Below are 26,186 nucleotides of genomic sequence, written 5' to 3' on the forward strand. Positions count from 1 at the left end.
GTAATAACATTTCCAATAGCACTGGAAGGTCTGTAAATCAGAAATCCAGCTATGCTATGATGGGGGATAAGTTACAGCAGAAGCCTAAGCAGTCTAGTTTTTTATTGTAAATTATGGCAACACCTCCCTCCTTCCCATTCGATCGGTCCCTCCTAAGAATGTTATAACCCGTAGGGATGGCCGAGGTGATAGTAGGGTTGGAGGCTTCAGACAGCCAGGTCTCAGTGAGAAATAAAAGATCAGACTGTTAGTCTAAAAGTAGGCCATAAATGTATGGTTCATGCTTTTGTATAGAGCGACAATTTAAAAGGGTGGCCTTTAAGTCCTCTGTTTTCTTATTGTTTTTACACTTATTGTTGCGTGGAAGGATATTGGGTGCGAGTTTCCTGGGCTGGAGGAGAGTCCAGTTGCACTTATTGAATCGAAAGTCTACCTCCAACCTCCGGATCAGCGGCTGTACAGTGACATAATGGTAGCCGCCTAAGGCTAAGCAGTTTTTCCCTATTGCAATATAGTGGAAGAAACTCACCGGAGGGGAACTGGGCAGCATGGCTGGCGCCGAACGCCTCCGGGCGCAGACAGGCTTACCTTCGGTGCCAGCGGCGCGCCCGCTGTGCACGTCCACTTAGCGCGTCCGTTTGCATCGGGAATATATAGGCTAATGCCTATGATGCAAACTGGATCGCCAACGCAGCTGAGGAAGCGGAAACTGCATAGGCATAAGTGAGGAGCCCGATAGTAGCCCCAGCCCTCCGCACAATCGGCGTATCAGCCGCGGCGGACCAGGACTGGAGGAAAAGCGAGATGCGAATCGAAGCAGCTAAGGAGGTGTAGGCAAACAGAATCAAGTAAAGTGCAAGTGCGCATAGGTAGGAGAAATTATTAAAAAGCACAGAGTAATTCAGCCAGACATATACAATTTAAAAAGTAATAAAAACCTAGTAGCAGGGCAGGAAACACTAAATCCTACAGCTATCAGCTGCGCGCATCCGTTTGCATCGGGAATATATAGGCTGATGCCTATGATACAAACTGAATCGCTAGCACAGCTGAGGAAGTGGAAACTGCGTGGGGGCGGAAGTGAGTAGCCCGATAGTAGCCCCAGCCCTCCACACAATCGGTGTATCAGCAGCAGCGGACCAGGACTGGAGGAAAACCGAAATGCGAATCGGAGCAGCTAAGGAGGTGTTGGCAAGCAGAATCAAGTAAAGTGCAAGGGCGCATAGGTAGGAGAAATTATTAAAAAGCACAGAGTAATTCAGCCACACATATACAATTTAAAAAGTATTAAAAACGTAGTAGCAGGGCAGGAAACCCTGAATCCTACACCTGTAAGCTGCACGTGACATGTCCATTTACATCGGGAATATATAGGCTAATGCCTATGATGCAAACTGGATCGCTAGTGCAGCTGAGGAAGCGGAAACTGCGTGGGAAACAGGGGCTCAAATTAGATCATAAATTCAAAGGTGTCCTGAACAGGGGCCCCCAAAATATGTTTGGCCCAGGGCCCCCCAAATCCTTAAGATGTCCCTGCCAAGAGGCAAAGAAGAGGAAGAAGTGTGTTTAACAGGGCTCTTTTGTAGCCCTTTTTTTCTTCGTGTGGGTGGGAGCTGCTTCTGGTGCATTTCCCTGGGCGGTGGGGCTTGCTCTCGGAGTGCAGTAGTGGAGGAGGGGGTTGGTTCCGCGGCACTGAGCGCGCTGAAGGAGGAGGGACGGAGGAGGGAGAGCAAGCAGCTTTGTCGCAGTCCCGAGGCCGCCGCCTGTCCTGTCAGCTGGAGCCGGAGCAGAGCAGCCGGGGACAGGAAGCCAGGGCCGCCCGGGGTGACGCGGGTCCTGAGCCCGGGAGAGACAGCCGGGGGCTGGGAGACACCTGACCCAGCGCAGCGGTCCCAGGGACACCCTGCCCAGGGCAGCCGCCGGGATCTCTCTGAGCTGGGCCAGCCGGAAGAGAGCTACATGAGAGAGACTGCAGGCACAGGGAGGGAAGAGACTGCTGCGCCGGGGTAAATAAAGTGACTGCAGCACCGGGGTAAATAAAGAGACTGCTGCACCGGGGTAAATAAAGAGACTGCTGAACCGAGGTAAAAAAAAGAGACTCCAGCACCAGGGCAAAAAAGAAACTCCTGCACCAGGGTTAAAAAGAGACTCGAGCACCAGGGCAAAAAAAGACTCCTGGCCAAGGGTAAGGAGAGACAGCTGGCTAAGGATAAGAGACTGCTGCAGAGTGAGAGGAGACGGCCCCAGTGCAAGAAGGGACTGCTGCCTGCCGCGGGCTAGAAGAGGCGGCTGCTCCACATTAAGAAGAGACCGCTGGCCAAGAATTAGAAGATTTATGCGAAAAGAGACTGTCGCACCAGGCTAAGAAGAGACAGCTGTCCAAGTCTAACAGGCGACGTGTGCCCCAGGGAAAGAAGGAAGTCCCTGCTGGTTCCTGGTGTGAACTTGAAGCCACAGTGTATAGGAGCGCCACAGAGTAGACCGAGAGTGCTGCCTGGGGTTGTCTCTTCAGGGATCTCCCAGCAGAGCATCCGAGACAGTCTCCTCTGTGGAGGCATTCGTGTTACTGAGACCTGTGGGACGCCTAAGGAGAGAGGCCACTAACAGACCGGTGGAGAGTACCCTTGGGCTTGTGGATACAACTGGGGAGCCTAGAAACGGATGGGCGCTCGTCTTGTCCTTCAGTAAGAGTTTCCGGGGTCTCTGCACAATCAGCGAGAATACACGGGGGTATAACACTGACTGCCCACCGGTCCAGTGACTGCTTCCGGTGAGGTCTTCAGATACAGCAGTGGGCGAGTGGAGTATAACAGGAGAGCCGAGGTCAGCCAGCACGCCAAGGCCTTTGATTGACACGTGGCTCTGTGGCCTGTCAGGAGGCCTGGGAGAGAGGGACCTGTCCTGGGGCCCTGCAAACTATGCAACCTTCCCCTGCCCAGGCGCCCTGGGATTGACCCGGGTCGGAATGCGCACTCCTATTTGCAGAGGGAAGTAACAAGGTTTGCTCAGGAGGAGTTTGGCCTGGACCAGGCAGCTTGCAGAACCGAGTGCTAACTAAGCTGGTATGCAATAGAGGCCCTGGATGTAAAAAGTGTGATTTCCGAATCCAAGGAGGTGGACAGGTTTTCCACACTATCCAACACATATTCAATATTTCTAACCGCTTGAAAGCGCCATCAGCTGTCTTCTTTGCTTCTACAGAACATACTCCTGTTTTAACATTGTGCTTCTTGTGAATGATGTCACCGTGGTTGCTTTTGAGGACAAGCCGGGCACGTTAAAGGAGGCTGAACATCGTGAATTGCCTTTCTAACAATATGTTGGGTTTTTAAACCTCTCCAGTGTCTGGGAAAGACCGGATTTTGCTTCGTCGTCTTTGGAATTGGCCTAACACAATCATGGTCGATCGGACTGTATCCCAGGAGTAGATGAAAGCGCTGCTGTTTTTTTTGGTGCCCTATTTTCTCGCATTATATGCACACGTGGGTGAGCTATTAAATACCAGAACAGCGTTGCAGCATCATTCGCCCCACCTTGTTGGATGCCTTTCAATTGTGGATTTAAAATAGCTCCAGTCCCGGGATATAACTGGTTTAGCTTCCTGCAGAGTTTCTGAACGTAAAGGTGCCTGGGAGTATCCAGGGAAGTGCTTGGAAATATCCAGTGGCCACAGATGCTGAGAGAGGATTGATAGCGGCGAAGTGCTTGGAAATATCCAGTGGCCACAGATGCTGAGAGAGGATTGATAGCGGCCGGGAGGATACAGGCGCCGTTCCTTGCCATCGCACAAAATGGAGTTGTGCTCCAGAGTGGCAGTCTGGGTCCTCTGCCTGTCCCTCCTTCATCAGGGTCAAGGCGAGAAGCCCCCCGGGTCCCCGGAGGGCGAGGATTCGTCCATCGCTGGTAAGCAAGGGGCAGGGTACAGTACCGCGGTACTGTGTGGTGGAGGGATGGCAGATGCATGGTGTGAGGGATGGCAGAGGCATGGTGTGAGGGATGGCAGAGGCATGGTGTGAGGGGTGGCAGAGGCATGCTGTGAGGGGTGGCAGAGGCATGCTGTGAGGGGTGGCAGAGGCATGCTGTGGAGGGGTGGCAGAGGCATGCTGTGGAGGGGTGGCAGAGGCATGCTGTGGAGGGGTGGCAGAGGCATGCTGTGGAGGGGTGGCAGAGGCATGCTGTGGAGGGGTGGCAGAGGCATGCTGTGGAGGGATGGCAGAGGCATGCTGTGGAGGGATGGCAGAGGCATGCTGTGAAGGCATGCTGTGGAGGGATGGCAGAGGCATGCTGTGAGGGATGGCAGAGGCATTCTGTGAAGGATGACGGAGGCATGCTGTGAGGGATGGCAGAGGCATGCTGTGAGGGATGGCAGAGGCATGGTGTGAGGGATGGCAGAGGCATGGTGTGAGGGATGGCAGAGGCATGGTGTGAGGGATGGCAGAGGCATGGTGTGAGGGATGGCAGATGCATGGTGTGAGGGATGGCAGAGGCATGGTGTGAGGGATGGCAGAGGCATGGTGTGAGGGGTGGCAGAGGCATGCTGTGAGGGGTGGCAGAGGCATGCTGTGAGGGGTGGCAGAGGCATGCTGTGAGGGGTGGCAGAGGCATGCTGTGAGGGGTGGCAGAGGCATGCTGTGAGGGGTGGCAGAGGCATGCTGTGAGGGGTGGCAGAGGCATGCTGTGAGGGGTGGCAGAGGCATTCTGTGAGGGATGGCAGAGGCATGCTGTGAGGGATGGCAGAGGCATGCTATGGAGAAACATAGGCCTGCAGCCAGGGTACCAGTCAAACTAGTTTGGCGTGCGTCTTGGAAGGAATGTAATCACATTTTTGCAGAACTGACCCGTCTTCTTCTGAAGATGGGTGCAGAATTCATAAAATTCTTCTTTTAACAAGTTGTGATAATATATTTGTAGAGTTGTTGTTAGTAAGTAGTGTGTATAAGGGCGAGGAACGCCTAGGCCCTGGGGAGTGGGCTGAAGTAGGCTCTTGACAGCCAGGCACGTGGATGCCACCTCTTTAAAAGCCTGCCCTATTTTCTGCTAACGGAGCGGTGAAGTGCATTATTATTTTTGCTGCGAAAGGCCACACACCTTGCGCTAATGATGGCTTTTATATTTAACAGACACACATTTGTGTAAGCGTTTGATCCTCTTGACGCGCACCAATGCCCCTTATTTCATTAGTCTCGGCTCCCCAGACAGTCGGGAAGTGCCCTGCCTGCGAAGGATGGTGCTGGGCAGAGAGGTTTCCTGTCGCGCCTGTCTCCGAGTGCTTTTAGAATTATTAATATTTTGGGCCTGTTTGATAAGTTGCCAATGGCCTTACTGCAGAACGTGTCGTGCCTGGCGAATGGCTGGCAGGAGGCAGAAATGAGATTGGTGCAGGGCGCTTTGTGGCCTTGGTAAATTTGGTGCATGTAATTTCATGCTGTAAAAGATCCAGGCCGAGGGGTTTGTCAGATGACTGCATATAGAGAGTGATACAATGCTTCGATCCTGGAATTTTATTGAGCAGGCAAGTGCATTGTGGTTGCTGTAGTCTTGGTTTAAGTCCTACCTTGAGCCAACTGGATTAAACTATCAGATTAGAAGAATCACTGAAAGGAAAGCCCAAAGGTGGAAAAGTGTTCTGCAGACTTCTAAAACTAGGCACTTTAAAAGTTGTGGCAGAAAACCGGAAGTTAGTAACCTACCCTCGGGGTCCAGGCCACAGATACCCTTTAGAGCAGTTCCAGAGCCATTTCAAACTGGAAGCCACTATAGACTGGCGGGTGTTGATGAGCATAGTAGGGGAATGTATATGCCGGGCTTCTCTAGCGAGTAACTATGCGCTACTGGTAGCTAGTCAGCCACCTGTAAGTAGCCCTCCTGAATTAACTCAGAAGGTTTCTATGGTCAAATGAATATACATGCACAACATTGAATTGTCTGTTCCATTCAAAATGTATTTTGAAAACTCATAAGCTGATGTTTTGGATAAAAATGATTTCAATTTGCAAAATATAATTAAAGCGATATTTGAGTGATAAGTCAATCCGCACTGGTGGAGCTTATTACTAATTATTTCCGAGGTGTCAGGGACATCGCAGCCATGGCCGGGTATTACCCATGATGCACTGCTGATGATCTTGCATAAAGTGGACACTAATGTAATCCTGCTTGACGTGGCCTCGGTTACAACACTAATGTTGGTAGCTCAGGATGATTTACTTATTGCAGAGAAGGCTGAAGACCCCTGGGATGAGCTTCCACCCAAAGGTATTCGAACACCTTCCCACCAACCTTGCGACAAACTCCTAATTCTTAGGGTCGGGGATGCTGCCCAATCAGACGTACACCACAGAGGCCACCCAGGGAGGCTAGGGTCCCTCTAGCCAATTGATCAATCCGTAGATTGTAGAGCGCTTCTAGTCACACGCGAGGCTATGGTGGCAGGTGTGTGTTTTGTGTCATTTTGCTGTGACACTATTGTTGCTTTGCTGCAGATTGAGTCTTCTCGCTACAGTAGGTTGTCACTGAGTTCTTGGCTGGCGCTGCAGTGATGGCGAACGCGCTCTAGATCTAATCCTGGTTAGAAATGCCGGCAGAGGGTTGAAAAGTCTGCAAGCGGCAACTCTGGAAAAAGTTAGGTGATGATCAGAAACTGTTCCGAGGGCACAATCTCACTATTCCACCCCTGAGAACGGATCCTAATGCTTTTGTGGCTGACACACAGTCTTGCTCTTATCCGTGTACATTGCCACTGTGCAGGAAGCTCACTACACATGCGTTTTACAATGACATACTTACCAAGACGTATGCAATGGTGTGGCTCCTCATGCAGGGTTTGAACACATACATATGGGTGGAGCAGCCCTCTAGGTATGGGTAGAGGGGGTTCCATGACACCTTATTTAAATGACCATCTTTATATTCTCCAGGTTGAGGGGCTTCCATCCTCCGGAGGTGCTGACACTAAAGCTCTCTGCAGACGGGGAAACGCCAGAATAGTAAAGTCCACTGATGGGGTCTCGTTTCTTTGATATGTGCCAGTCTCCGCTTCTGCAGGGACGGAACCATACTTATCTTGGATGGTGAATCCTGAGCATAGATTGTATCTAGCACGTTTAAGGTTCAGTACGGCCCGCTCCTTAGTAGCATTCCCAGTGACAGGTGCTTGGCTCGCCTCACTCCCTTGTGGCCCCTGTGGGAGTCTTTCTCCAATCTACTATGCTTTTATGCTCTTTTGCACACTGTGTTTCCCTTCAAGATTGCATTTCCTACGCCCTGTCTTACGTCATAGGAATTGTAGTTCACACAAAGAGTTGTACTTTTACAGCGTTTAGACTCGTCATCCGTGCGTTTCTCAGTTATTAATTCTATTTTATCTGCTCTAAGATTAAGAAGTAAATATGCCTTATAACTAGGCTAATTTTAGACCGTTTGTCTAGTTGTATAGCTCTTATTTTAAAATGTAATAGTTTTGTTAACAACTATATACTAGGCAGTCTATGACCTGTGCCGTCACCCCATGGAACCTCAGGGCACCCACTACCCCCGGGTCTGGATAGGAAGAGAATACTGAAACCAGTGGATTGCTTCCAGCATTCCAACTCCTGGGCCTGAAAAGACTCCCAGCCACTGCAAGTGAATGGCGATAGTAAAGGGGTGTGTTGGCTGTTTGTTAAAGTGCACAGAGTGATTGAAGGGGTGGGGGGGGGAGGGTTGTAACCTGGGTCCCTCCCTCACCCTTGGATCTCTTTAGCGTGGTGCGCAGGAGCGTGCCTACTAGTAACTCAGTGCCTTACATTTTATAGGAAACGCTGTCCACTTTATTTCTTCTCTGAGGCAAAAGAGCGAGTGTTTCCCAGTTGGATATAGGAGAGCGCCATTTAAATTCCAGTGCATTCATAGAGCGCCACTTTCTGTCTGTCCTTGATTTCTCTGGCAACCCCTTGACGTTGGTACCTGCGAGGAAGGTGTCTATTTAGATGTGTACCTGAGTGCGAGAAGGGTGTGGGAAATGAATGAACACCCTCTGAAACGTCAGCAGTTACTCTCTGATGAAGGCCTTTCAGATTTAGAATAGCTGCTGTACTGAGTGGGGAGCTCCGTTTTGAACCTGAGATGAGCCACCTACTAATATTTGTACTCGAGCTGCCCCTTTGTTAAGCACTGCCCACAAACTAAATGGTCACTTGGTGGTTTAACCTCTTGCGTGCCCCGCCCTGTGCCGGGCTTTCTATTAGCGGGCGGAGTTCATGACGAGATGGTCTCGTCATGGGCACAGCGCAACCGCGGCCCATGACGAGACCATCTCGTCATGGGCACTGAAGGGGTTAATAACAGTTGTTTTTCTCAACTCAGTAATTCTTGTTTTGTGAGCCTCAGTAGACAGACAGGCTGTGTTGACTCTTCTCAGATTTTATGGTTAAATCTGGAGGATTATGAAGCAGTCTCCGCAGTGAGCACAGAGAGAGACCGAGAGTGAGGCTACATTTCAGGTGGTCTCTGCAGCTTTAAATTATTTAGGCTCGCAAGAAGGGATGTGTTTTCAGCCGGTGTTAAAACTTAACAAAAGTTGGCGTCGTACGAGAGGTGGTTCTAGAGGAGCTTGGTTTTTTGGTGGATCATGTCTTGATTTTGAAGCTTTTGTACTTATCTGCATGAATGTCAGGCAGGTCAAAGAGGGCCGCTCTTTGGCGTCTGGCCAGTTGGTTTGCTGAGATCGCCACCCCTCTTACCTTGGAGAACTTTGTGGCCAATGCAGGCTGCTTTCAACCAAGGGGATGCTCCAAGCAGTAGGTAGTGCTAGCACTTCTTGGTGATGGTCTCGGTTAGACTAAAGACAACGCAGGTTGTGCGGTTGTTGGTAATGTGCATTTCATTCAGGGCACTGGTTAAGAGAGCTACGTAGTTGTGGTGAAGATGATGTGGGCTGTGTTTTTTAAAATTGATTTTCAGCCTTAACGTAGTTGTTTGGGGCATTGGTTGATTGACTTGTGTACAGGCATTCTCGCAGTCTTATCAGAGCTCCGAGGTTGCCCGCCTTCGGTTTTGGGTGGCGGGAATAGTTGGTGAAGGGAGATTGGAAGCATTAGGAGTACAAAATGAAGTCTCACATTTTTTCTTTCATATTGTGGTTGCCACTGATGCAGCGTGGAATGCAAAATCCCTCCCTCCGTCACAGACCAATGATCTCACAAACACACGTATTCAATACATTCGCTGGTGGGGCCCATAACACCAACATTCACTCACCATCAATCTGTGGTTTCCGGGAGGTGGTTATCTTCCAAACGCTGACATGAAAGGAAATACCTCTTTACCCTAATGAGCAACACATCTACATAACCTTCCGTAACTCATTAGGCCCTGAATTCCACCTTTGGTATTCCTCCCATAAATTGGCGATGAATCTGTTAGTTGCTGGTTTAAGTTAATTTCTAATGCTCTATTTACTTTGAATCAATACATTTTCAATGAATAAACAACCCAACTCATTTTGTAATTAATCAATTCAATCTTTATCTAAATAATGCAAATTAAATCATTAGTTTATTCAAACCGCCAATCCTCATATTTACCTATTCTGGCTAATAGTCGTCCTCTAAGTCAAAGTTTAGGCATCAGTTCAGTCTGTCAAAGATTCAGGGAAACGGCTGTCCTGCAGTGTCACCGTCCTCTCCGTCAGCATAACGTCAGGAAAATGACACGAACCGTAGAGCGTGTCCTAGACCTCCCTATTCTACCGTAATTTATAGTAAAATCATTGACGAAAAGTATCAAATATTGGGTTTCAGCACTTCTGATTGGATAATCAGAGATCGTCCGACAGAGTTCACATGAAATAATGTCTCTTAGGTCATTACTCTTGCTTGTTCCGGTTTTAAGAGACATCTTATTGTTCTTCAGAAAAGCTGGCTTGCTTCCCAGGGCGACCTTGGTGGGTACAGTCTGGTTAGTGTCCAAAGAGGCCACTGTTGCTGGCGTTAGCGCAGGCGCACTTCACCCAAAACCTCGTGTAACGGCATCAGTCACGTCCGATACAGAAGGCAGCCATTTTGTGGCAGGCCCAAATAGTCAACTTAAGCAAAAGAAACACAAAACGTAATTAATACATAGAAATGGCTAAACAAATGTTATTCCCTCGCTAATACCCATATGTGTGTGTATTTATCTAGCAGAAAGCAACACTCAAGCAGTTTAAACTTACTGAATAAAGCACCAATCACAAATACATCACAAAAGCAACATATATCATGCAATATTCTAATTGTCTATCATTAGTATGTGTACAGAATTTAGTTTACGTATCAATTAAGCCATTTTGTTTTTGTTAAACATTATATGCATTTTTAGGGCTTGCTGAAGGTAGCTCCTGCAGTTAACTTTATAGACCGTTTGTTAATAGAATGTCAGATGTGGAAAATGTGACTCGCACCACGAAAAGAGTGCATTTGTTATTATCTTCTGCAGCAGGACCTGCAACTTGGGTTTCCTCTGGTTCATTTCTCGCCCGCGGCGCTGTTGGTGCTTGTAAGATTTCCCTTTCTGCGTTGGCTCGCGATTACTTCTAGTTTCCTACATCCAGGCACTGTGTGGTGCTCATGGTGTTACCGGTCCTGGATGTTGTGGGCCCGTGACTTCCACTCCTTGTTTGTCTGATTACCCCCGTCCCACCTGTACAACACCCAAGAAGTAATACAGCCGGGGAGGAAGGGCCAAAAATCTGCAATGGGCGGTGGCTTCAGGAAAGTGCCCCTTTTGGACATGGTTACTCCCAATTCTTGCCTGGTATTCGAGGCAATTTTGATAGACGTGCCCTGGGTTCCTGCCATCCGGGTCCCCAGTGCCAGATCTCTTCCCCTAAAAACTGTACAATTGTCCCCCCCACTCCCCATTGGCCATACCTTTAGCACCCCTGTAAGTCCCTGGTGAATGGTACCACGAGTACTCGGGTATTGGTACTAAAGAGGGTCCCTGAGGGCTGCAGCATGTATTCTGCCACCCTTAGGGACCCCTAACTCATGCAGGCTGCCAGTGGTGCAGATAAAAGTGAAAACACGACATGGCAAACACCCCTGTGTTCTTTGCAATGATGTACAACGCACTCCGTGTGCTTACTGGATATGATCCATTCCTCCAGTGCTAAAATAATAATCCTACTGTTGTGGGCTGTGCTGTGTTCTGTCAAATACACGATTACCCAAGCAACGCTGGTTGTTTGGAAACAGCCTGTACTACATTTGAATTCTTCACAGCCTATATTTCTTTTAGAGAAACAAAAGGTTTTCATGCTATCATAATTAGCTGCCGTAAGGATCATTTGCATGTATTAGTAAACAAAATTGTTTTACAAATCCATGACATAAATCTCTACCACATAAAAGTGGCATAAAACAATGCCTCAAATTCCAAAGCGCTGAAGAAATTCAAATTCTTTAACACGCCCAATGCATTTCGGAATCGAAAGATCCCTTCTTCAGAGGAAACTAGAAACAAAGTAAGGAGACAGGCAAAATTTGAAACCAATACATTCATAATTAGCTTTTGTAAGAATCGAAATCAACAAAGGTATTGTTAGAGAAATAATACGTATTGTGTTAAGCACATGTTGGATACTCACTCGAGTCTGTGTGCGTGCGGTGGCATTCAAAGTTTTATAGAGAAACCACCATGAGAAGGGGCGGTGGTGCGGTGTAAGTAAGTTGTGTGCCTCATCGTAAACCGGAAGAAATGTTGGCGTTGATACAAATGATCTCGACCGCCCATCGGCAGCACTAACTCTTTCGCACAGAGAAACGCCGTTGATTTTTAAATTTTTTTTTTTTTTTACCTGTAACTCGGCAAGGAATACTGTTTTTTTTTTTTGTACGGAGCAGAATGATCGGGCAACAACTGGAGAGTACGGTTTTTTATTTTTAAATACTTTATTCATTATCTCCAGTAAGAATACATTCAATCAAATATCTAGTTCTACGTAGCAGGATCACATATATATGTTTATATATATTACCTACTGGCGGTCGCCAGTAGGTAGTTATAGTTAGGACCCCTTTTCCATAGGAAATCCGCAACATTCTATTTTGAATAACTTTGGCGCCGGTCGACGAATCCTCGCGAATTTCTCAAAATAGGTGGGGCGCTACGCTCCGCTCCTACCCTGAAAGTCTCGGGGGGATTCGTCAAGCGGGGGCTGAGATAAAAGGGGGGTCCCAAAACGCGTTTTTCCCATGCATTTTTCCATAGGACCTTTAGACAAGGCTACAGCCCGAACGGCTGAACAGAATTACTAGAAATTTGGCAGAGAGGTAGTCCTCAGGTCAAGGAAGTGCCTTTTGTAGGTTTGGTGTAAATCTGTTCAGTAGATTCTGAGAAAATAGCCTTTAAATCAATATATATATCTGAGCCAGCTTACGGTACGCTTACCGTAAGCTTACCGTACGCGTACGGTGGCGTGCGCGAGCGCGATTCTGATTGGCTGTTACATCTAAGTAAACATTCGAATCGGTCGAAACCAGGAAGCGGCGGCCGCCATTTTCTCTCTCGCACTCTGAGGGGGGGGCTGTAAATAAAGGCAAAAAACATATAAAGGGGCTGTTTAGACAGCGCCCATGCACATAGCCATGTTAGTTGAGTCCTCAAAGGCCAAAAACGGTAAATTTTTATTTTTTGAAAATTTCGCCGATTACGCTTACCGTACGCGTACGGTGCGCTTACGCTAAAAATTTTAATAGAAAAAAAAAACACTCTCTGTGCATGGCATATTATTGTCATCACTTACAAATTAAATTTAACAGATTACCTATCACAAGGAAGCGCATAATATGTCCTCCATGTGCGCACGGTGCGTAACGTGGGCACGCGGTGCGCGTAGCGCACTGCGTGCCCACCTTGCGTGTATGGCACTAACTGCGTAAAGTGGGCGCGCGGTGCGCGAAGCGCACCGCGTGCTCACCGTGCGCCCACGGTGCGCGAAGCGCACCGTGCGCGCACGGAACGAACTGCGTTAAGTGGGCGTGCACGCCACGAATGGCGTAAAGTAACTTAGCATTTAAAAAACCGTACAAATTCACTGAAAAAACCATAGGTTTCACACACGTTATAGTTAGGAATTAGCATTTAAAAAACCTTGCAAATTCACTGAAAAAACCATAGGTTTCAGACATGTTATAGTTAGCGGAAATTTTACTGATAAAAAACCAATGAAATTCCCCCGTTATAGTTAGTGCAGGCAACTATAACTCGCGCGACCGCAATCTTCTGCTGATGACATATGTGTCTTTATGAAAAAAAAATATTTCTAATATATGTATAGCTAAAAATTTATGGAAGAAGACATGGGCAAATAAGTGTCTAAATACAGTATTAGCATCAGCAGAGGATTGCGGTCGCGTGAGTTATAGGTGCCTGCACTAACTATAACGGGGGAATTTCATTGGTTTTTTATCAGTAAAATTTCCGCTAACTATAACATGTCTGAAACCTATGGTTTTTTCAGTGATATATATATATACGCGTGATGAGACCATCGCTCGTATACAATCAAGACATTTCTCAGCCTTGTACCATTATACCAGCCCTACCTTCTTCGTACCCATTGTAACCGTGGTTACCCTTGGATAACATCTCTGCCCGTCGTGTTCTTTAAAAGTTATACTATCGTCCCGGACAAATAGCTAGTCCGCGAGATACATTTTATAAACTCCCCACACCTGCCGGCGCAGAATATTGAAAAATCGGAATGATACGAGTCTGTCCAGGACCTGGAGTGTACACACTGAAAGAGTATAAAGGAATCCCTAGGAGGAAGAGTCCACATATGTACAGAGGGGTCACTGGGAATAATGGAAATATTAGGCCGGATGGTTGCCCAATCTAGGATGCAATAGTAATATCTGCACTTGAAAGTAGGGGCTGAATAATGGTACAGAAAGCCTGGCATGAAATCCTATATAGTGAGAATGTCGACTGCTTTGAAAGTTTCCAATCGGTGATCCCAGCACATTGCCATTGGTTCCTTCCTTCGGCCTCTCTTCTTCTCTCTACGGATCGCTCCACTCTCCGCCAAACCCCATCTTTCCATGTCCTCCTTCCAGCTGAGCAGTGTAGGGGCAGTGTGGATTTCCACCTTCTAGTAATACCTCGTTTGGCAAGGAGTTAAGCCAGATTTGCAGATCCGGCTTGTACCTTGTGTTCTTTTCGTCTTTTGTATAACCTCAGTATACTTGCCTCTACTTTGTGCCATCCTGTGTCCCCCTTCAAGACAGTGTTTATTCCACCCCCCAGTATCGTCGCAGGGTGGGGCAAGCCCAGAGAGTCCGAGCGTTTCAGGCACATTTATAATGTTGCAGGACGTGCTCACATTGTGTCTCGGCAGCTGGGGGCTTCACCTGTCGCGGTGATATACAGCAGTACCTGAACCGGTGCCCTTGATAATTCATGAGCCTCCCATTTTTGTCATTGGATGTACCAACCATACTTACAGGAACCGCGATACTCAGTTAATCAAGTGGAAGAAAGTACAATATACTCGGGTCTTGAATAACCTCTACAAAGCGCTTAAAAACGTTCCTATTTAGAGAGGCGTTAACCACCGCGTAATCATCTGCCTCCGCCGCTGCTATTCTACTTCTGCACCAGTGACTTGCCCACTTTTCTCTAGAAGCGCTTAGAGACCTGTAGGTGATTTGCGCTATATAAAAGTCATACAACATAACATCTATCAATCGGAAACCTCGGGTCCCTGTTCCGCGCGAGTGATGCTGTTCGCACGGTGATACCGCCCATGGCTCGAGGCACCGGCCTTGGATATAGAAATGAAGGATTGGCATGGAATTTAATATTGTCACCGCCTTCACTATTGTTTGAGACCGTCGTTGTGCGCTTTACGTTTCTACCTGTTTACGATGAGACGCGGCAACTTACACAGCACAACTGCTCCTTCTTTTCATGGTTGAACCCCCCCCCCCCCCACCCCCCCCCCATTTAGTTCCCTTCGGCGTAGTTAAGAATGTCACCTAAGAAGAATGATGTCGGTGAGGATGGGAGCAGAGCTCTGCATCCATGTTTTTCACCTTCTTTGCTAAATACAAAGTCGTCTTGGTGTGGCCTATTGGCTTGAATTGCTAAGTGTGGCGATGGGGACTCGGGTTTGAATCCCGGCCCCGACTCGCCATCCTGTGATTCTGGGCAAGCCGCTTAGTTCTCCCGTCGTTCAAAACAGCAATCTTTGCCAGGCAGCCAAGGTTCGAACCCAGTATTCCTTCCCTGACCTCAAGTTTGCTTCCGGGGTGCAGCGGTGGCTGGGCAGCGTGGCCCTGCCCCGGCCCCTCATGCCTCACAGCTAATAGTCCTGTGGCGGCCGCTCGACTGTGGGTGGTGCCATGGTGGAGATGGAAGGGCGTCCCTATCCATGACTTCACATACGTGCAGACTCCAGGAAAAACCCTGCTGCCTCCTCTTATGTGCAGTGCAGCTCTCGAGACGCTGTTAATGGGGTGCCACCCCCCTCCTAGACGGGGCCCATCACAGCCCCCTCCTTTTTAAAAAAACGTTATTTATAGATTTTCCAGCATACATCAGAAGTTTAGATTGTATTACACATCCCATATTGCCCAATAGCATAACCCCTAACAACAAAGGTTGCATGTGCACATGTTCTACGCAGGTGTCTGATATAAACTATGGCCGTTTGCTAAACACCAGGGTGTACATCAAACCCGCGCCTCTGTTAATCTGATAAACATCTTTATAGGTAGTCCTCGGTACGGCGCCTGTGTCCGTAAAACCCGAAATACTCCGTTAAGTTTGTTTTTTCAGGCGCACACACTGTTGTCTGCAGTCTGCGCCTCACACAAAGTACTCTGCAATAAAATACCACACTCTGACATTTAGCACCCGAACCTTGACCCGTCTCAGAAATAATGTGTTTAGGTTGGACTCCCTATTCCAGTGACGGACCCAGAGGGAAGGCTCCCGGTAGCGCCTTGATAACTGAGGGTGAGCAGCAGGGCTGGTACTTGAGGCCGTGAACGGGATGTACCCCATGCTGGCGTTTCTAGGCGCTTTAGTCGGGCTGTGCCTGGGGGTCTCTTCACATGTACCTGAGAGACTGGAACGGCGTCCCTTCTTCCAGTCATAACATAAAAGGAAACAAGCGGATATCCCTGGTTGCTTTTGAAACAGGAAGTACATTTCTGCTTTATAAACTTGGCTGTGGCTGTAAACTGATGACTTGTGTCAGCGTGGACTAAATTGGAGCAGGTTTTCCCTTAGGAGGGCAGAGTTGAGCTGCCCTGTATTTGTAGCAGACAGTGCTTGTTTTGTATAACGGTAAGTGCCAGAGTTTTCCTCGGAAGCCTGTGCCCGCGCTGCCGAAGGTCTGGGTTGTTGAATCCTAAGGCTGACTAGTCTTGGTTCCACCCATAGATCTTTCAAACACCTTCCTTTGCCCCCTGCCCAGTTACCTCATTCTCCCAGGTTCTGTTTCATCCCTGCGTTTTCCATCTTTGTCTTTCGTCTCCTTTTCATCTCTTGCCTTTCTATCTCTTGTTCTGCATTAAAGTCTGATGGTTTAAAATAAGTTCCGGTTCTTAAAAATTATTTCCGGTGGGCCCCCGTACAGCCACCGGCTGAGACGAAGCGCAGCAGGCAGAACTGTCCCATTCCTCCAGACAGGCGCGCAACACCCATTGGGCTCACCGGGCTTCAGCCCCCCTCTTCATTTGTGTCAGCCCGGCTGAGACAGCCTCGCGGGCTGGCGTCCGTCTAATTGCAGCCGCACCGGAGTACTTCACAGGTCTTTAAAAGACCGTTTACTCGTTAATGAGGCTTTTCTTGTGTTTTCACCCCTTCTTACAGCCACACTGCCTATGGCTGGAAGACTGAGCCCCCCCCCCCGCCGAAATCTTTTTCAGCCCCCCCCCCCCCGGAAATTTGACTCTAGTTGCCCGCCTGCCTCCAGATCACCATGGAGCCATTGCTATAAAAAAACCTAAATATATAAAATCGTCCCAGGGAGCTGGAATCTAGTTGTAGAGTTGTATGAATCTTTACTTGAAGACCACCACAAGGGCTCCACTTCCCCTCGAGGCTGTTGGGGGACCTTCATTGCAGCACCTTCCAACTGCTCGACCCCTTGACTTCACAGGTGTATGTGGGTTGGTGGAGGCAGGGGGCATACTCAGTGACTGACCCCGCCCATTCACACAGGCCCCGGTAGAGCCGCAGTGTTCTTTTGAAGGACGTCTGCAAGCGAGCCGGTGTGGCCCCCAGCAGTAGGAGTCGGCTGCCAACTCTAATAATCTCTCTCCTGGGACCAACCCCAAAATTTGAAGAAGGTTCCAGAAGATCATTGTATAAAGAAATGTCCCTTTTTACCTGGCTTTGAGGGACAGTAAAAAAGAAAACAAAAAAAGCCATCCGACTGCTCACTCTAAATTGGTTGGATGTTTTCATGGCTTGCCTCCAACAGTCCCTACTCCCCCGGGCTGCCGGAGGAAGGTTTGTGCCGACAGGATAAGTTGTACTGTGTCTGGGTAAACCTGGCAGCCCCTCCACCTCTAAATCAGGCATGAAGACCGAGAGTGTGTTGACGGGGATACTCCATTACTGTTGCCAGGATATACCCTCTCCACCAAACTCTAAAGCAGCCGCTGAGACCACCGATGGTGCTTTCTTGTTGGTTTTCTGAACCATTCACCTCTTCGGAACTTCAGTTTTCAGTATTATTCTCATGTTTCGTCCACCCTGCTGTCGCCTTTAGGAAAATCGAAGGATCTCTAATGAAAAAGCGCAGTGTTGGCACGCGGCAGTAAACCTAAATAAGCCGTAATTTGTATTAATTCATAAATTGCTTCACATGCAGGTTCATATATTTATGGAATGTCATTCAAAATTGAAGGTGGCGGCTTTTTGTCACCCGCGGCATACCCAGCGTTTTCGAAGTAGTTGCGTTGACTACATTGGTCAGTTCGTTCATGCCTCATTTCTGATACTGGACAGGGGGTTGAAGGACCTCTTTTATCCAGGTATTCTTGTTGAATGTGAGGCAGGTTCGACTTCAACGAATCAACCCCCAGAAAGAATGCTCCACCTTGCTGGTCGGTCACGGGGCCTACATTAGGTGTTTCAGACCAGGCTCTGTCTCCAGCAGACACACCAGGCCCCTCTCTTATCAGTGTTTAGCTTCGAGGCGCTTCAGGTCTGTCCGCGTCTTACCTGCACCAGTGGCCTCAGTCCACTCTGTCTCTCAAGAACTCCTTTACTGCACATCCAATGACTGCGGGCGTCAGTCTTCTCACCCATGGCGACCCATGGTTGGGGATTCCCACCCAGGGCCACCTCTCTTAGAAGGCACATAGTGACCAAGTAGCCGCAGTCAGTCAAATATATGGCCACGGAGCCCAACTGCCCTGTACCGGGCAGGCAGGGGTATAATAGACTCCTCGTCAATAAGTCCAGCCACCCATTCTCAAACACACTTTCTGAAAGTGTGGTTCTTCCAGCGCCTAGATTCTCTGGAGCATAAGAGCACTTTCTAAGTAATGAACAGTTATACTCTTGAATCAAGACCTTTCATCTCATGTACACTATTTTCATGCATGAATGTTTTTCTTGTATAACTGAGTAGTTCACAAAGTATTTTGGGCACATTGTTAGTCTGTGTGGGACACCTTCACATTGGCCGTGGAAGTGGTTCGCCTTTCCTTTTGAAACCATGCCAGTATCTGCAACCCTTGGTGGTGTACGAGTTTACACTTGCTTCCCCACGCTTCCTGTGTTCATATCCCCCGTCTTATCCCGCGGAGGACACTACGCTGGCCTGACCAATATCATCACGATTTGCTTCAATTTTGTTTATTGATTTTCACATTTTCCATGTAGTTCACATCCGTTCAGATATTACAGAACTGTGCAGGGGCTTTTGGCCTCTCTTTTGTACTTATGCACTTTTACAGCAATTGACAGTCTGAGCGGTCGTACATATCAGTATTTGTCCATAAAAACAACATTTCGTTTTCTTTTTCGGTAACCGCTTGCAACAAAACATAACTGCGAACAGGTTAGGTAACACATTTCTCTCCTCTCATATAAAGAACTGAAAAAATTTGCTTCAATAAAAGACTCCAGCCCAGCAAAGACTTTGTTCACCAACCTTTGGAAGGTGGCAGGGGCATTCTTTAGTCCAAAGGGCATCACCGTGACCTGGTAATGCCCATCTGGGGTTGAGAATGCTGATTTCTCTTTTGCTCCTGGGGTCAGGAAGGTATCTTTTAACCCAAAGGATCCCAAGCCATCTACCCCACTGAGATTTCTTTAGGCACAAATCGTAAATCGTATGCACATGATGCACTTGGGGTGCTCAAGGGGGTGGTGATGGAGGGAGCATCAGAACCAATCAAACACTCACACCCAGTCAACAGATCTGGGTTTGATCCATCACCGTTCTTTAGCCCACTCTGCCACCCCAGTTCAGACATGGCCATATGCAAATCAGTCTGACCCTGTGCCTCATGGGAACAGTCCAGCCCGAACTGCCAAGCCATGCCTTCCCTGGACCGGAAACAAGCTTCCTAGGACCGGTTTCTGGCATTTCAGCCATCTTCAGCCAGGCTTGCTTGAATCCAGTGGCAAAGTGAGCAAGGGACTCACGTCTGAGCATACCCTGCCAACTTATGGCGCACAAAGCGGTACAAAAGGGGGTGGTGATGGACGGAGCATCAGAACCAATCAAACACTCACACCCAGTCAACAGATCTGGGTTTGATCCATCACCATTCTTTAGCCCACTCTGCCACCCCAGTTCAGACATGGCCATATGCAAATCAGTCTTACTTGGGGGGGCTCGCCTATATCTTACGTATACAGCGATAAACTGGGTATTCGCATTACGTGTCCTAAGAACATCTGTGCATCATATATAGAAGTTCTACATGTGAATACATCTCCTAAAAGAAGACCTGAATGAAAATGCAAATCCTGGCAGGAACTCTTAACGTACAATCATTGGCCTGATAATATGCTTGCTGACGTTCTCTCGGTGTCTGTTTGCTTCCTCTTCCAGTTTGTAGGAAATACATATTGTTCCCGAAAGCGGTACAACCTGATGTACAAGTAGTGTTTTCATCGGAATTTCTGCCTGGCCTGGCAGCTTTCCCCTCTGTCCTTGCACGCTCAGATATTTTGCCTTTCAGCTAACTTGCTTTTTTATTTTGATGTATGTTTTTTCATTCGTTTTTGTTGTTGTTTTGAGTGTGCCTCTGGCACTCCGACAATAAATATTCCATTATGTCTGTAGCAAGTGGTTTGCTTTTGGTGTCTTTCTCGCACTGCCCTCCTTTCGTGCCAAGATTTCATTCCTCCTTAATCTCTCTGTCTTCTCAGCGCCTGTTAGCATCCTGTCACTGGCTGGACCCTGCTTCTCGCTTTACTCTGTTTTTCGGTCTGGCTTGACAGCCCAGCAGTCTGTTACATAATATTACCAGTTATTTAAAATGCCCAGAGCGGGCGTTGGCAGTACCCAGAGAGCTGTGGCTCTCTTACCTCATGTTATTGGCTGCTTGGTGTATCATTCCGCCTCTTATGAAGTGCTCACACTGTAATGCTTAAACTGTTGTCCATCTCAAAAGTGCTCTGAATCATCCCAAATTATATTTGTTCTCCCCAAAATGCACCGAAAGAGTTTTTGCATCATCAAGATTTAATAATCTAACCTGATAAATGCTTTTCTTTAAGCAGGATGAGTTTTTTTTTTCCTCCTCCTTCACGGCGCATGTTCCATTCTAGGCCCCATGCTCTATTGGTCTCCACATTTTTATTTTTTGCTTCGGTCTCCCTCGTCCACTCCCTTATCACAGTCTACTTTTTAGGTCTTGCGCCTAGCGTTGCAGTGCGTAGCCCTGCTCGCGCAGTGAGAGACCTCTTGTATGGGGTTTGAAAATTGACCTAGGAATCGCACACTCGTGCATGTGCTTTTTCTTTTGGGCCACACTATTGGCCTTTGCGTGCATCTTTTTATTAAAGACAGCACGCAATTGGCCAAAGGCGGCCGCATTGCTTCGCCCATGGCCTATTGGTGTCTGTTACCCGCACCGCTGCCATGTGGTTCAATTATCGTGCCCAGACACGGGCGCAATAATTGAAACCACATGGTTTGCTGTGGCGGGTTTCAGTGTTTTGCAGTAGCGATCGCTTTTGCGATCGCTTTCACTGCCGCTTTTGCGATCGCTTTCACTGCCGCTTTCGCGATCGCTTTCACTGCCGCTTGTCTGAACTGTTTATTTATTGTAGTGTTGTGGCACATGACTGCAATGATAAAATAAAAATAAATGACCCATTGCTTTAGCTTTCCAGGGCCACACCTGTTGGTTTTGGCAATGATGTCTGAAGAATCTATAACATAAGGCCCTCCTTCGCTGAAGCTGTCGCTGCCAATCCTATAAAATATCTCCTCCCAGGAGGTGCTGCTGATGAGGTTTCTCTCCTGCTAGGGCAGGACTGCTGTGAAAACTGCAGCCAACCCCGCCTGCCGCCTCGGGACCAGTGAATTCCCGGAAATGGCTGTGTTGTAGGAACAGAAACTTTCTTTCACTTTCAGTTCTGGGCTAGTGCCGCGTGGGCTCGTGAGGCGGTAGATGGTGCTCCCTGGGTGTGGTTTATAATGCTGGGGCTGTGGGAGAGGAACAGGCAGACAGATCCTGCTAACGCGGAGAAGCCTTGAGGCACCTTAAAGCAGGGAACAAGTGAGTCCCTGTCATGCGAGCAGCATCTGTTTGCAGCACTAACGTTCTGTTGTAACCCTGCATAGCGCCCTGTACAAGCTCTAGGGCATCTAGGCGCTGCAGCAGCTAAGGATAGACAGACGCATAGATATAGTAAAGGACGAACAATTCTGCCGAGGCTGCAAACGAGAAGCCTGGATGGATATAGGTAAGAGGGGGAGACTGGAGAGTTACTCCCTGCGTCATCACAGCCTTGCGTCTAAGCCGTCCATCATAACCCTGAACACACAGTTCCTGTATCTGTAGTGTTGATGATCGGGGAGAGGGGGCGGGGCTTCTTCCGGCTCAAGGATGAATGCCTTTGTTTTTACTTTGTGGTATGAACTCTTGTTGCGCACCATGCAGATTTAAGCAGTTCTAGGCGGGGCAGCAGTTAACGGATTCTATCATTTCATCATAAAAAGTACAGTGCCTGCCAGATAGCTAGACCGACAAACACAACGGTACAGGAAGAAGTATTACGTTGCAAACAATGGAGCATGTTAGGACTGGATGAATGAATGGATGGACTAGAGAATGGACAGGAATACATAGTGACTGATACTACGCCAGAGTAAACACAGATCCTCGCCATTTACGTAATTTATTGTAACTTGTGAACACACACTTTTTTGGTTGTTGCAGTTTTATATAGCGCAAACTCGACCAGAAGGTATCGGAGCGCTTTACATATTAATTTTTTGTTCTCACCTAGTTCATTGCACAGTGGAAATTGTACCTTATTCTAACTTGCCACCCAATTCATAGTTGAGCAAACGGTTTATCCAATAAGTAAAGCACAACATGAAAGTAGGCAAATACTGCCTATCTTCAAATTCACATACTGCTTTCAAGAACGCAGTGAACAGAAATAAAAGCATTATCTATTTACTAGCCATTCGTTAAGTAAACGCGTTCTGACTAATCTCTTCAGGGAGAGAAGTCTGACTTTTACAGAAAATGCTTGACTGCATGCACATGCCTCGCACCACAACATTTATCCAATACCTTATGCTTCCTCGCCATTGGCTCCTGCTCCTCCTGCCACCACTGCTTGCCCAGGTCGTCTGCCATCTTTTTAAACACTCCGCGCACCACAATTAGGCCAAAACAGCACTCATCTGCAAGATTCACACAGTGCACCAGCTACACTCACACTTTTGGCAGCTTAGTTTGTGCAGCTTTTACTTTGCATTCCAAACCTCACACCGGCGTCAGTCCCCACCTTTATTCGTTTTTTTTTACATTACACAAGGCAACATATCAAACCAGAACGCCAACTCCCCCACTTCATATACCGGCCGTGGGCGCCAGGCTGTGGATGAAATAATACGCTAATCATTCACTTTTATATACGGAAAGGTAGATTAGCAGGTAACGCTTAAGCTTCAAACGTGTTTGCTTAGAGCACACATTTACAGTAAAATACTGGTTCAAGATCGGGGATCTTTTATCTCCTTATAAATAGCGGCACACTAAAAGCTGTTTCGACACTGCACGTTTAATAGCACATGCTATTATTACTACTCTCAACTGTACTGGTTTTATCACCGTAAAGAGGATAATCTGAGTGAGCCTAAAGAGATTAAGTGATTTTCCCACAATCACAGTATATTCAGCATATCCTAGGAATCAACCTGATTCTCAGTTCCAAAGTCGGCAGCTCTGGGAGTGTGGCGTATATTAATTACTAATTTATCAGAAGATGAGGGCTTACCTCTATTGTATACAGTATTGGGCTTTCAACCCAACCATTTCTTTTTTTTTTTAGGTCTCGCCTGACCCAGCGCATGCGCTTGTCTGGCGAGACATTTTGTGAGGGCTCCAAAAAGTGCTACCAGGCCAGCCTAGACCTACAGTGCATGTGCGCGGGCGTGCGCGTCGCGCTTTACCGCGATTACTTTCACTTTCGCGGCCGCACGGCCGCTTTGATGTTTGATCGCGATCACTTTCGCGGCTGCACGGCCGTTTTGATGGTCTCCGTGAGGCTTCAATAGATTGCAGCAGTTAAAACAAGCATTCGCATAGCCAATAGGTCTCGCTTTTGGGACCTTATAAGTGTTTAGTTATGCAACTGTTGCATGGCTAAACACTTATAAGGTCCCAAAGGCGAGACCTATTGGCTATGCCAATGCTTGTTCTTAATAGTGGCGGGTCATTCTCCCGTAGCCCAATTACCTTAACTCTACTTGCCTTGTTCTGGCACCTTTCGCCTTCCCTCCTGCCTAGTTCATTGATATTTTCACTTGCTTTTTCCAAATTATGTTTTTATTTAATTCACAAACCTTCAGTTTCCTGAACGACCCCCCTTTTTCACGTAGAATCCGACCTGCTCATTCCTTTCTTCTTTCTCCTTCTTTCCATGTTCAGTGGTAGCTTTGCACTGGTAAATGCGGATGTTATCCAGGGCGAGGGTTACAAAAACCTCTGACTCCAAAATATATATAAAAATAAAAAATAGCTTCAGCCCTGGCTAATAATCCCACGTTGTGCTAGGTCTCTCACTTAAAGTCTGGGTTTAAGCTTAAATAAAAAAAAACACAGAAGCCTCGTAGTTTATTAGCAATCAGAACAAGCACTGGCAAAAGCAATAGGTTTCACCTATGCAAGAACAATTAGCAATCTTTTTTAAAGATGGTGGACGGCAGTTGGGGCTGCTGTGCAACATGGCTTAAATAAAAACAAAGCGATATGGTGTGGCCAGTGTTGACTGCTTCATTACGCTGTGTTATTATTTATTTTAAGGCAATATGCCTTAAATCAGCGCAGGGGGTTTGGGTGGTGGCAAGTAGCCCTCTCCTCTGAGGAGAGGATGTGGTGTAACAACAGCCAGAGCTGCCGACTGGGGAACAGGGTTTGGGAACCCGGCTCATCATCTTGTGATTCAGAGTAAATCACTTCATCGGCCAGTGCCTAAAAAACAAATGAATTTGTCCTTGTGTAATGTAACTGGTGCTGATGTAAAGCGCTCCAATACCTTCTGATCGAGTTAGCGCTACATAAGCCTGGTAAAAGAAAAACAAGTAAGGAGGGTGGGAAATGAAAGAGGGGGGCATTAGTGGATTAATGAGAATGACGACGTGGGTGGGGGCTGGGTGCTGAAAAGTAAAAAAAAAAAAATATATATATATATATAGTACCCGATGGAGCCCAGGAGGAAGACAGAGGCGCTAACCAATAGGAAGCAAGGAAAGCGTGACTTTTGGTGAACAGTGTACGATTATGAGTTGTGGGGGCGGCAGTACAGCCAATGACATACGCAATGGCAACTGGCAGGAAAATGAACCCAGTTATCATACAGGATGGGAGGAGCATGGGGAAGGGAGTCCTCTAGCCCCTTCTCACACTGCTGGAATGGTGTAGCGCCCAGAGGACCCCTCACTGCTCTGCGAGAACTGCCAGCTGTCCTGCGTGCACAGCTAGCGCCTCTCTAGGGGCGCAGAGACCTGCTCTTAAACTCCGACAGTGTGGGCTCTTGCTGAAGAGGGGTCTTGGGCTCAATCTATCTGCAGTATGGGGTGAGATACACTAGTGACATCCCCAGAGTGAAAGGCGGAGCTGTACGCGCTATGGTAATACAGCGCACTATGGTCCCCGAGGCGCTGTCTGGGGGAGGAGGCAGTTCCTGTTCCAGACTGCAGTTTTCAGCTCTGTACTTCAAATCTGTGGCTCTTTTATGTCTGGAGGTAGCAACCCCGGGGAGAAGCACTGGCCCGTTTGAAGTGGATTCAAGTCTCTTTGGTGAGGTGGGGGGGGGGGGGGGGGAGTTGGAGGGATATGGTTGACTGGGGAAATAGATGTCATTCTCTGTACGGCCGCTCTAGCTGCTGGACATTCACAAGCAGTTGCTGCGTGGCTCGCTGGTTTAAATACTGGATCATCAATGGAGCGTAGGCTGGTAGGGTACATCGTCCTGTTCCCAACCTGTGCCACTCTAGTAGTGGCTTCCTAGCTAAAGCAAACCCTCTGTCCACCCTGGCATATGGCCTGGTACTGCCGAGTCCCCGCCCATGGGTTGAATGTTGCCCCCCAAACACCCCCCTCCAGACAGGGATCCCAGGATGGATGTTTGTAACCCCCCGCCCCCCCCTTTCTCCCGAGGCACTGATAATAAATCATCCAAACATAGAATTGGATTAGGGGCCGGATAACCCCGGCCGTATTTTTATTAAAAATTTATAAAGCATAATTAAATAAATGAACACAATTTTTTTTATACACAGAAAACCCAAACATATTCAATAATATTTCAAATACACATATTTACACATCTTTGATGGCTAACCTTAACATGAGTCTAATACATAGCCATACCTAACCTAAAACTGGAATATGTACACTTTGGTTTCTGCGTATCCCGGATGAGCCTAAGTGCAAGGTCATGACTGTTCCCAACTACTTGCCAGGTCCCCCTTTAATGAGTGGCCTTGTGCAGTAGGCCCG

The 26,186-nt window shown here is 47.8% G+C and overlaps 1 protein-coding gene across 6 annotated transcripts in view; it reads left to right on the forward strand.

Annotated features, from left to right (window-relative positions):
• The first annotated feature begins 1,654 nt into the window (after positions 1–1,654).
• STIM1 (stromal interaction molecule 1) overlaps positions 1,655–26,186 on the forward strand; it is a 458,800-nt gene continuing 434,268 nt past the window's right edge. For 4 of the 6 annotated variants that reach the window (XM_085623467.1, XM_085623470.1, XM_085623468.1 and 1 more), the window contains exon 1: positions 1,697–3,903. In XM_085623467.1, the coding sequence (XP_085479593.1) occupies positions 3,792–3,903 (112 nt within the window). In that variant the 5' untranslated portion in view covers positions 1,697–3,791. Of the gene's footprint in view, positions 3,904–26,186 lie in introns of all 6 variants that reach the window. The other 2 variants (XM_085623469.1, XM_085623472.1) reach the window with 1 other exon arrangement.

Source organism: Triturus cristatus, chromosome 8 (assembly GCF_964204655.1).
Source record: "Triturus cristatus chromosome 8, aTriCri1.1, whole genome shotgun sequence".
In the NCBI taxonomy this organism is placed as follows: Eukaryota; Metazoa; Chordata; class Amphibia; order Caudata; family Salamandridae; genus Triturus; species Triturus cristatus.